Source organism: Erythrolamprus reginae, chromosome 5, assembly GCF_031021105.1.
Source record: "Erythrolamprus reginae isolate rEryReg1 chromosome 5, rEryReg1.hap1, whole genome shotgun sequence".
Classification (NCBI taxonomy): domain Eukaryota; kingdom Metazoa; phylum Chordata; class Lepidosauria; order Squamata; family Dipsadidae; genus Erythrolamprus; species Erythrolamprus reginae.
Genome location: NC_091954.1, coordinates 97083437 through 97095749, shown reverse-complemented (window position 1 = coordinate 97095749; position 12313 = coordinate 97083437). Strand labels below are relative to the sequence as shown.

Here is a 12313-nt window from a genome sequence, read left to right as displayed (position 1 = left end):
TGTCTACACACACACACACACACACACACACACACACACACACACACACAACCTGAAGATATGTAATTTAAACCATGAGAATGTAATACGGTCGATCAAAGTATACATTAGATAGAAGTTATTCATTCATTTATTTGTTTGTTTGTTTGTTTGTCCAATACACAATGAGGGTTTTAGTGGGTATATATCTGTACTGTATACACATAGTAAAATACATGATGAAGGTTATAGAGGAGATACTCATAGTAAAATATATCTAAGAAATAATAGAACAGAAGATATAGTAATAGAACATATCAATGAAAGAATAGAAGAAGAGATATAGGAATAGAAGAAAGGTATAGGAGATATAGGAGAGCAATAGGACAGGGGACGGAAAGCACTCTAGTGCACTTGTACTCGCTCCTTACTGACCTCTTAGGAATCTGGATAGGTCAACTGTAGATAATCTAAGGGTAAAGTGTTGGGGGTTTGGGGATGACACTATGGAGTCTGGTAATGAGTTCCACGCTTCGACAACTCGGTTACTGAAGTCATATTTTTTACAGTCAAGTTTGGAGCGGTAAATATTAAGTTTAAATCTGTTGTGTGCTCTTGTGTTGTTATGGTTGAAGCTGAGGTAGTCGCCGACAGGCAGGGCATTGCAGCATATGATCTTGTGGGCAATACTTTAGAACTAAGGCGTCTTAGTTCTAAACTTTCTAGGCCCAGGATTGAAAATCTAGTCTCATAGGGTATTCTATTTCGAGTGGAGGAGTGAAGGGCTCTTATGGTGAAGTATCTTTGGACATTTTCAAGGGTGTTAATATCTGAGATGCGATATGGGTTCCAAACAGATGAGCTGTATTCGAGGATGGGTCTGGCAAAAGTTTTGTAAGCTCTGGTAAGTAGTGTGAGATTGCCAGAGCAGAAGCTACATAGGATTAGGTTTACAACTCTTGAAGCCTTTTTGGCTATATTGTTGCAGTGGGCTTTGGCACTTAAATCTGTTGTTATTAGTATACCAAGGTCTTTAACCTCGTGGGGATTATCTGTGATAATTTGATTATTCAGTTCGTATTTGGAGTTCAGATTCTTCTTCCCAATGTGTAGGACAGAGCATTTGCTAGTTGAGATTTGGAGTTGCCATGTGTTAGATCACTCAGAAACAGCGTCAAGGTCTTTTTGGAGAGTAGTTGTGTTATCGGTGGTGTTGAAGAGTTTTACATCATCGGCGAAGAGGACACAGTTGCTTGTGATGTAATCGCAAAGGTCATTGATGTAGAGAATGAAGAGCGTTGGTCCCAGTACACTACCTTGGGGAACACCGCTTTTAACTGGGAAGACGGTGGATATGGTGCTTCCTATTTTTACCACTTGTTGTCTGTTTGACAGGAATGCTGTAATCCAGCTATGGAGGGATCCTGAGATGCCATAGGATTTGAGTTTTAGGAGTAGTTTGTTCATTTGATCGTGTTGAAAATTCAGAGTTCCTCAATTTTTAAAATTACAATGCCAGCAGCATTTATCAAATGAAAGTTAAACACACACAAACACACACACACACACACAGAGAAAAAGAGAGAGAGAGAGAGAGAGAGAGAGAAACATACATGAATGTGTACATTTAAGCTAGTTATACAGCTGTCCACCCCACATATGTGACTGGATGGCATATCCAGATTAAAAACTAGGGTCAGAGACAAGGGAGAAAAAATCTTGCAAAAGTTGGATACTGCCATATGAAAGTTTCATCTCCCAAATCTCCTCAGATGACATTGGTTCGGGGAAATGACCATATCCATCATGTGACAATTAGTAGGATGGTCAGAAACAGCTCCAACAAATAACTCAGTTCTATACCACACAGACTTTGGTAGGCAATAATAACCACCTTCATACCCAGAAATATATTGGAAGTAAGTCCAATAGTATTTCATGAATGTACCATAATATATTCCTCATTACCTGCACTGTAGGTACATAACTGATATGTTCCTGATATGATCCTAATTGCGTGTACTGCTGTGACCATCCTGCACCCAACAAAATCCAAGACCTCTAGAGTAGTGGTTCTCAAACTTTCTAATGCTGCAACCTCTTAATATAGTTCCGCATGTTGTGGTGACCCCCAACCATAAGTCTAGTGCCAATTCTCCCAACAAAGCTATAAGCTGATTGGCAGGAAGGTCAGAGGGACAACCCCACTGTAAACGCCTGATTGGTCAGATTGTAAAAATATGTTCCAAGGTACCAGAATTGAAGCTTTAGTTCTTAATACCATAGGAAATTTTTCCCATGGTCTTAGACAACCCCTGTGAAATGGTTGTTTGATCCTCAAGGGGGTTCCGATCCCCAGGTTGAGAACCACTGCTGTAGAGAATTCCTGAAAGTCTGACACTCTGACAAATCGTCCATCAACAGGCATATAGACACAGAAAAGGTCTGAACTTTCTAGAAATGCAGAACATTTTACATAGGACTGCCCTTAAAGAGTATTTGGAAGCTACAACAGGCTATTTGAGGAACCCTCTCATCCCACAGGGACTGGCTTGGCCTACCTGTGCTAGCAGAAGGGGCGTGCTGCAGCCCCCCTCAACTAAGAAATTTCAGTTGACAGGATCCAGGGTGTTCTGTCGGGCTCTCTGGTAGACTCCTCCCAAAAATTCACAGGTACAAATTTCAGACACACACACATTTGAAAATTCAAAACAATGTTTTTTATAATGAAAATTCACTTAAACTAAGCCCTCTTTTGGTATAGCAAAGAGCACTTTTCTCCAAACAAACTGGTAATTTGTACAAGTCCCTTATCAGTTCTGAGATACTTAGCTTGCAGCTGTGAGGCAATTCACAGTCCTTTTTCTTTCACAAAGTGAAACACACTTTGCTCTGGTTTAGTTTCAAAGCGGGGAAAAAATCAGCACACAAAGGTCAAAGGTCAGCAAAGTAGGCACAAAACACAATGATCATATAATCCCCCACAATGGCCAAACCCACAGGCTACTATTTATAGCAGCCTCACTAATTACCACAGCCCCACCCAACCACAGGTGACCTCATTTTCTTTGATAATAATCTCCAGTTGTTGTTGCCTATGCATCGCACTCCGCATGCGTGGCTGTATCATTAACTCTTGTTCTGAATCCAAGGAGGAGCTAGATAACTGATCTCCTTCTGAGCTGTCTGCCCCACTCTCCTCCTCCCTGTCACTCATATCTTCTTGGTCAGAGGAGCCTTCATCAGCAGATTCCACCATGGCGTCTGCCTTTTGGAACATATTACCCCCCAAAGTGAGATCTGCTCCTAATCTTTTGCTTTTCCATAAGAACTGAAGACCAGGCTCTGCCAGCTTGGTTCCCAATGGGGGAGTTTTCACAGTTGATGAATTAAGAGAAAATCCCAACCCCTTCCCCGTCTTCTAACTTCAACTTTACTTTGGATTGTAATTCTTTTTTTCATTGTTTTTAGAAATATTTACCTTTTATTTTTACAAGCTTCCCAGAGTCGCTTCAAAGTGAGATGGGAAGCCATCAGAACAAACAAGCAAACAAACACACACACACAAATAAATCAAACAAACAGATATCTATACACCATTCAAAAGAGACAAATAGATATCTATGTACCCATGATGACAAACCTATGGCATGTGTGTCACAGCTGGCATGCAGAGCCATATCTCAGGGCATGCGAAGCATTGCCCTATGTTACATGTGCGCATGTGACATTCCAGATGGTGGGGGAAGCTTCAGAAAAGTCTCCTGAAGCTTGGGAAAAGTGAAAAATGGTGAAAAATGGCCCAACCAGATATTCATTTCTAAACTTACGGTAGGCCCACTGGATCTGTTTCCCCCCGGAAGTGGAGTAAAGACACTGAGACGTATTGTGGATTAAATAAGGGTCATTTTATTAAATTAGCATAAATTTAAATAAATTTGAATACGTACATTTAAATATTTAAATTCAAACTTAACTAAGAACCTGCAGAGGCCAAAACTAACGGGGCGGAAATTCCTACCAAAAACTTCCTTAGCAACATTGGGCAAAAACTCCTTGCTGAACCAGGTGAAGGTAGCCACCTTCACCTGGATCCAAGCCACGGCCCTTTGTCATGTGGGAGGAGTTCACCCTCCAATCCCCATGGGAAATTGGATCCGGTGATTCCCATGGACATCCTCTCTCCAATCCCCAAAGTTGTTCCAACCTCTAGTTCCTGGAGAGAGGCGGTCCATCACCCTTTAAAGGATGCCCAAAGGAGCATGCGCAGTTGCTTCTAATTGCCCATTTCTGCCCCTAACCTGCCAAACCCCAATGACCAAAGGGAGGCCTATGCTAACAACTAAGTGCGCCGCACCCCCTAACCAATCCAGTCCATACCATCAGTGTGGAATAGGCAAAAAAACGGCAGCCTCTAAAGGGGAGGCCATAAAAAATTCCTATTCGGCCCCGAGGCGACCTCCTTAGGACACACTGTTAATAGCGGAGGGTGGGTGGGTGTTCGCTTTCGGGAGCCAGGAAAGCAAGGAGGAGGTCCTGTTCGGATTGCCTTTAAATAGGGCGATCTAGGACCTCCTCCTGTGATTACTAGATGGCGTGCCAACTTGGCGCGCAGCCAGAAGCTGAATTTCCGGGTTCCAAGGAACCCAGAAATTCGGAGCTCAACTGAGCTGCCGGCAACATCCCCCTGCTCCGTGGGGAATTCGTGCATTTTTCGCCATCCACAGGATCTGGAGGCTTTCCTGAAGCTTGGGGAGGGCGAAAACAGTCTCATTTCTGAACTTCCCATTGAGCTGTTTAAGTTAATTTCTTAGAATGGATTTAAGCCACACTTGTTTGATCATTTCCTTATCTTCCAACTGCCTTTCATTCAGTTTCTATCAGTTCTGTGTGACTTCTACATCAAATGATACTTTCAGCTTTACCTTGCCAAATCCCATATTGCAACAGAGAATTTACACTGACCAGCTTCTCAACTCAAAGTTAGGGAAATAGCATACAGAACAAAATGTTATCTTTTTCTTTATTCAAATACCTAATTTGCAGACATTTAGAATTTAAAAATTTGAAATTTAAAAGTGAAAATTTAGAATATTTTATTATCGATCTCCACATTCCTATTAGAAACATAGAAGATTGATGGCAGAAAAAGACCTCCTGGTCCATCTAGTTTGCCCCTATACCATTTCCTGTATTTTATCTTAGGAGGCTTTCCTGAAGCTTGGAGAGGGCGAAAACAGTCTCATTTCTGAACTCATTTCTGTTTTTCACCTTTCCCAGGCTTTAGGAAGCTTCCCTAAAGCTTGGAAAGGGCGTAAAATGACCTAACGGGCCTACCAGAAGTCCAGAGGCTTTGGTGAGGTCTGTGTGCATGCACAGTGGGGGCTGGGCGGGGGGAAGGACATTGCATTATGGGTGTGGACACACATGCTCTTTTGGCACCGAGCAAAAAATAGTTCGCCATCACTGCTATATACCATTCAAAAGAGACAATCAGAAAATAAAGCACATAATGTGTGTGATTGGGGAAACCACAGGGAGGGTGGAGGACCTGTTTCCTCCCTGGAGATTCCTAGAGAGGCTCCATGGAGGCTCCATGGCCCTGTTTCCTTCCAGGAGATTCCTAGAGAAGCCCCATGGAGGCTTCTCCCTGCCTTTTCCAGTTACAGTTTCGGAGGCTCAAGTTTTTAAGTGGAAAATGGTTCTTGAAAAGAGGCGTTTCCAGATAAAACATTCTTATCTGGAAAAATTCATAAGTAGAGGCGTTCTTAGGTAGAGGTACCACTATACTTTGTACCACTGTACTTTGGCTAATAATGTTAGCCATACAAGCTAACAGTAAAAAGCCCAACCAAAGAACTAACAAGATCAATCCCACTAACACTGATAGGTCAAGCCACTTGAACAGGGGTGTCACACTCACTTTGTCACGGCAGCGTCACATGAGATATCAGGACTTTATCCCCATTCACTAAATTAAGCCTGGACAGTATGTGATGCATCCGGCCTGCGGCCTTAGAATTTGACAGCCCTACACTACAAGATGAGCCGGGGTGGCAGGTAGAGTGCTGTACTGCAGGCCACTGAAGTTGACTTGTAGATCTGATGGTCAGTGGTTCAAATCTCATCACCGGCTCAAGGTTGACTCAGCCTTCCATCCTTCTGAGGTTGGTAAAATGAGGACCCGGATTGTGGGGGCAATAGCCTAGCTCTGTTAAAAAAGTGCCATTGCTAACATGTTGTAAGCCGCCCTGAGTCTAAGGAGAAGGGTGGCATAAAAATTGAATAAATAAATAAATAAATAAATTAATTAATTAATTAATAAATATAAAGTGAGAGCAAACACCACTTCTGACTAGCACTGATAATGTCACCTTTTGGGGGTAATGAAATGTTTGGAACAAAACAAGCAAGCTCAGAGAGCACCAATGACTCCTCAAACATTATCTTGTCTGTAAAGCAGTATAATGTTATGATGTATGTATGGATGGATAAGTTCCTTTTTTTCACATTGTTTCTCACTCAGTATTGATGAAAGAGAGCATTTCCCCAAATTTCTTTCCCAGCAGAGTAGAATTTTAGAGGAATTATTATGAGTAGAATGGGATGTTATTCCACTAATTTAGTTACAAGGTGGCGGAGGGCTGTGTGTGAATATCTTTTGCTCTATAATCATCTCTCAGCAGTCTGCTTTAATTAAATCCCAAGGGATGATATAATGAAAACATTCCTCCAATTGAGCTTTTTTTTTTCAAATTGGGAAGCGTAGGCAGTTGAAGAGGATTCAGCATGATAGAAAAATGTGTTAGAGAAAACAACAACAGGAATAGCACTCTGAATTATCTGCAACAATAAAATCAGTTGAAAAACACTGCAGGAAAAGATTCTGAAAGAAAGAATGTCTCTTACTCATTCTGAGAGAAAGATAGAAATCCATAATTTTTGTAGAGGAGGAATATTCTAGAAACATTGCAAGGCCCAACTGCCTCAGTATAGATATGTCAGCCCTGTAGTATGAACTAGACTAAGGGTCAATGTCTTAAAAAGAACAGCTATAGTAACAGAATCTTGCAAACGTGTGTGTGCTACTGTCTCCATAACTTTTTAAAAAAAATAAATTTTATTGAGTTATATACATATTTAAAACACACATAAACAGATCATTGTGTTATTGGTTTGTGAGTACAATTGTAGGTTATCTGTTAAGGACGATACAACATTTAGTTCCATCCCACTCCGGTCTTGGTATATTCGGGTTTCTTCCCGTGTAGGATAAAAATTTGAATCCTACACGGGAAGAAACCCGAATATACCAAGACCGTTATATATATATATATATATATATATATATATATATATATATATATATATATATATATATATATATATGTTAAAATGTTTTCAGCTGGAATTTTTAAAATTAAGGGAGACTAGGATGGTCCCATTTCGGCCTTACAATATATATTGTACATATATACATATCTATACTTATATAGAAATAACAATAACTCAGTTAAAAAGAATTTGTCAACAAATAAATAAAGTAATATTTGTCTGTGTTTGAATTGTTATTGTGTTTTCTTTCCTTTATTTCAGCTTTACGTGCATCTATTTTTTTTCCGATTATTGACCCAGTTAAAAAGTTTTTCCATGTGTCTCTATCTTGTGATTCTTTATCGTTTCTCAATTTTTGTGTTAGTGTATCGTATTCTGCACAGTCAAGCATTTTTTTAATCATATCTCTCTCTGTTGGTGGATCTTCTTTCTTCCAGTTTTGTGCTATAGTGATCCTGCTTGCTGTTATTAAGTGTTGTATTAAATGGTATTCTTCTTTCTTGAGTCTCAAATCTATTATACCTAGTAAGAAAATCTCTGGTTTGAGTTGTAGTTTAATTTTAGTAATTTCAAATATCCAATTTCTAATTTTAATCCATATTATTTTAATTTTGGGACAAGTCTCCATCACTTTTATCAGTATGTGAATTGGGGTGGAACTGTGTGCACTGATTTCTCAAGTTAATTTCTTAAAATGGATTTAAGCCATACTTGTTTGATCATTCCCTTATCTACCAACTGCCTTTCATTCAGTTTCTATCAGTTCTGTGTGACCTCTATATCAAATGATACTTTCAACTTTGCTTTGCCAAATCCCATATTGCAACAGAGAATTTACTCTGACCAACTTCTCAACTCAAAGTTAGGAAAATAGCATATAGAAAAAAATGATATATTTTTCTTTATTCAAATACCTAATTTGCAGACATTTAGAATTTAAAAATTTGAAATTTAAAAGTGAAAATTTAGAATATTTTATTAATTCTATCTCCAGGTTCCTATTAGAAACATAGAAACATAGAAGGTTGACAGCAGAAAAAGACCTCCTGGTCCATCTAGTTTGCCCCTATACCATTTCCTGTATTTTATCTTAGGATGGATGTATGTTTATCCCAGGCTTGTTTAAATTCAGTAACTGTGGATTTACCAACCACGTCTGCTGGAAGTTTGTTCCAAGCATCTACTACTATTTCAGTAAAATAATATTTTCTTACGTTGCTTCTGATCTTTCCCCCAACCGACCTCAAATTGTGCCCCCTTGTTCTCGTGTTCACTTTTCTATTAAAACACTTCCCTCCTGAACCTTACTTAACCTTTTAACATATTTAAATGTTTTGATCATGCCCCCCTTTCCCTTCTGTCCTCCAGACTATACAGATTGAATTCATTAAGTCTTTCCTGATAAGTTTTATTTTATTTATCTATTTATTTTGTCCAATACACAATAATACACAATGAAGGTTATAGAGGATATAGTAGAGAAGAAATACGAGATATAGGAGAGACTATAGGACAGGGGACGGAAGGCACTCTAGTGCCCTTACTGACCTCTTAGGAATCTGGAGAGGTCAACTGTGGATAGTTTAAGGGTAAAATGTTGGGGGTTAAGGGATGATACTATGGAGTCCGGAATGAGTTCCATGCTTCAACAACCCGATTACTAAAGTCATATTTTTTACAGTCAAGTTTGGAGCGGTTAATGCTAAGCTTGAATCTGTTGTGTGCTCTTGTGTTGTTGTGGTTGAAGCTGAAATAGTCTTTGACAGGCAGGACATTGCAACATATGATCTTGTGGGCAATACTTATATCATGTTTAAGGCGTCGTAGTTCTAAGCTTTCAAGACCCAGGATTGTAAGTCTAGTTTCGTAGGGTATTCTGTTTCAAGTGGAGGAATGAAGGGCTCTTCTTGTGAAGTATCTTTGGACATTTTCAAGGGTGTTAATGTCTGAGATGCGATATGGGTTCCAAACAAATGAGCTGTATTCGAGGATGGGTCTGGTGAAAGTAGTGTAAGATTGCCAGAGCAGAAGCTACGTAGGATTAGATTAACAACTCTTGAGGCCTTCTTAGCGATGTTGTTGCAGTGGGCTTTGGCACTTAGATCTTTAGTTATTAGTATCCCGAGGTCCTTAATTAATTTTAATTAATTTAATTAATGAATTAATTTTCACAATTAATTAATTTCCACAATTTTTGTAGCCTGTCTTTGGACCCATTCAATTTTATCAATTAACAATTGTTGAATGTCTATATTTAAAACTACTGATGCACCTTGATGCAATGCCCTTAATAACTTACCCTAAATGTTGGTTTATTCCTGTTATCAGTGCGCTACATAGTATCACAGGCAAACGTGGCATTATCATTTCACGGTCAACATATCCATCGAGTGGCAAGTGGGCAGGCCATTGGTTAGGTGATAACGTTTCAAAATGGGACCAGCTTTACAAATCCATAATTGGTAAGTGAAAGCTAAATTGCCTACATAAACCTAATCCTAAATAATAGGTTTTATGTAAATAAATATAATTCCTACTGTGTATAAAACTTTAAGTAAAGGACCCTTAATATAAATAGTATAAAGTTACTCCTAATTATTATCTATCCATATTAGCAGTGGACTGCATACATTTTTGTAGTCCTCAGATTTATATGCCCCATTTCTGGATATGAATATTAAGAAATAAAAATCATGAAAAATACTCATCAGGAACATTTAATCTTCTCAGTTCCTAATGAATTAAACTTCAGTCTCAATACTTTGAAAACATAACAATTGCATTTTTGTCACCTTATATTTTCTTCCAGATGAGCCCAGTAGCTATGCATTGAAAGTATTGCCTGTGAAACTAAATATTTTTTCATATTCCATAACACTATTATTATGGCCATTTAGCACACAAAGTATTTTTTCTTTCCTCATTATACCATTATCTCATGTACTCTATACATGATTAATTATATTTCAATGAGTCCATTAAGGAAAACATTCAGGTTGCGCTTTTTGGAACTTGCATGTGATGTTATTATATTCTTCTACATTTATGAAATATGCACCCAAATAAATAGCAATTAGACCTAATTCCACTTCATAGTGCTTTATAGCCCTGTCTAAACAGTTTACAGTATTAGCTAGTGATGGGTTGCTTCCAATATGGTACAGTTCTATGAATCAGTAGGGGTGGCAGGGGGGCTTCCGCCCACCCATCCACCATGGGAACTTCTGCACATGCGCAGAAGCATTGTGTGCATGCGCAAGTGTGCACACAAACTGGTAACAATGGAATGTAGAACCCATCTCGGAAGGATGGAGAAATATTAGCATATTGCTCTCAATCAATCTCAGAAGGATGGAGGATTGAGTCAACCTTGAGCCAGCCAAGATCAGACTCCTGGCATTGGGTAGTGAATTAACCTACAATACTACATTCTAACCATGTAATACCACAGCTCTTAAGTACTTCTTTTTGTATTGTATCTTCATATAAACTTGTAAGTGGGCATTTAAAAAAAATATCCACTGATAAATCATTTCTCTTATAAGAAACCCCCCCCCCCCCATAAAGTAATATTAAATTAAATAATTTTTTAAAAGTGCATAATAATTCTAGCTTGAAACCTGTCACCAATTTGGGAGCAATCCTTCTAGTCTAACCATCTTCTGAATAAAAGCAGATGGATTTAAAATTTTCTATGTTTCCAGTTTCCAATTCTATATAATATGTATTACAGTTTTTTTTAAATGTAAAACATGAAATGTAACAAACTGGATGCAAAATCTGTTGCAGAATTAATTATAATCTACCAATTTATCCTCCTGATGATATAATGTTGCTCTTAGAATTAAATGTTAATTGAACATCTTGAATATATTATAAAAGTGCAATTAAAAGGTATACTATAGAAAGTTACATATATAAAATGTATACAGTGAGACAATTCTACTAAAGACAAAGTTTATTACAGGAAACTGCACTGGAAATCAAATATGTCTTGTTTTCTTTAATATCTTGCAAGAGATGGAGTGGAAACAATCAGTACTTGTAATTTTAATATGGACTGGCAGTTGTTGTTGTTGTTATTATTATTATTATTATTATTATTATTATTATTATTATTATTATTATTATTATTATTATTATTATTATCCCAACTCCCAAAGGATTCTGGGCATCTTAACAATAGAATAAAATATTAAAAATATCTTAAGCATTAAAACAATGCTTTTCTGAAAGCTAATAAGGTGGGGGCAGTCCTGATCTCCAGAGGTAACTGGTTCCAGAGATCTGGGGCAGCCACAGAGAAGGCCCTTCCTTGTGGGCCTGTCAGCCTACACTGTTTAGCTGACGGGACATGGAGGAGACCAACTCTGTGGGATCTCACCAGTTGCTGGGAGTTGTGTGACAGAAGGTGGTCTCAAAGATAACCTGGCCCAAAGCTTTTGATACATTTACCCCTCAATTAAAACCGAAACAAAATCCCTAGTGTCCTACAAAGCGGTTAATATAGTGATTATTAAAAGATAAATCATTTGCTAAAACAGCGTGCTACTTTTTTTCCAGGTATGCTGGAATTTAGCCTTTTTGGAATATCTTACGTAAGTTTAATTCAAAATAATTTCAATTGTTTCTTTATATTGTTTTTAAAAAGTGAGACTGATATTTAAATATTTTTTATTATGTACAGACTGGAGCAGATATCTGTGGCTTCAATGACAATACAACATATGAAATGTGTGCTCGTTGGATGCAGTTGGGAGCCTTTTACCCCTATTCCAGAAATCATAATGGCATTGGATTTATAGTAAGTGTGGTTTTTAGAATTGATGTTTCCTAACATGGTGAAAATTTCCTTCAGCAGAGCCTCTGGTTCATGCTTTAAAACGATATAGCTTATCAAGCCATTATTCATGTTTTGGTCTATCCCATTATCCCACCCGTGCCATAAGTTCACCATCAATGTTCTAGGCAATTACTCAGACATATACCAGTTATTTCT

General features: G+C 38.2%; 1 protein-coding gene across 2 annotated transcripts in view; it reads left to right on the top strand.

Annotated features, from left to right (window-relative positions):
* SI (sucrase-isomaltase) overlaps positions 1-12313 on the top strand; it is a 142683-nt gene that overhangs the window by 114581 nt on the left and 15789 nt on the right. For both annotated transcript variants that reach the window (XM_070753562.1, XM_070753563.1), the window contains 3 exons: positions 9643-9776; positions 11878-11912; positions 12002-12118. In XM_070753562.1, coding sequence (XP_070609663.1) covers positions 9643-9776; positions 11878-11912; positions 12002-12118 — 286 coding nt within the window. The remainder of the gene's footprint in view (positions 1-9642; positions 9777-11877; positions 11913-12001; positions 12119-12313) is intronic.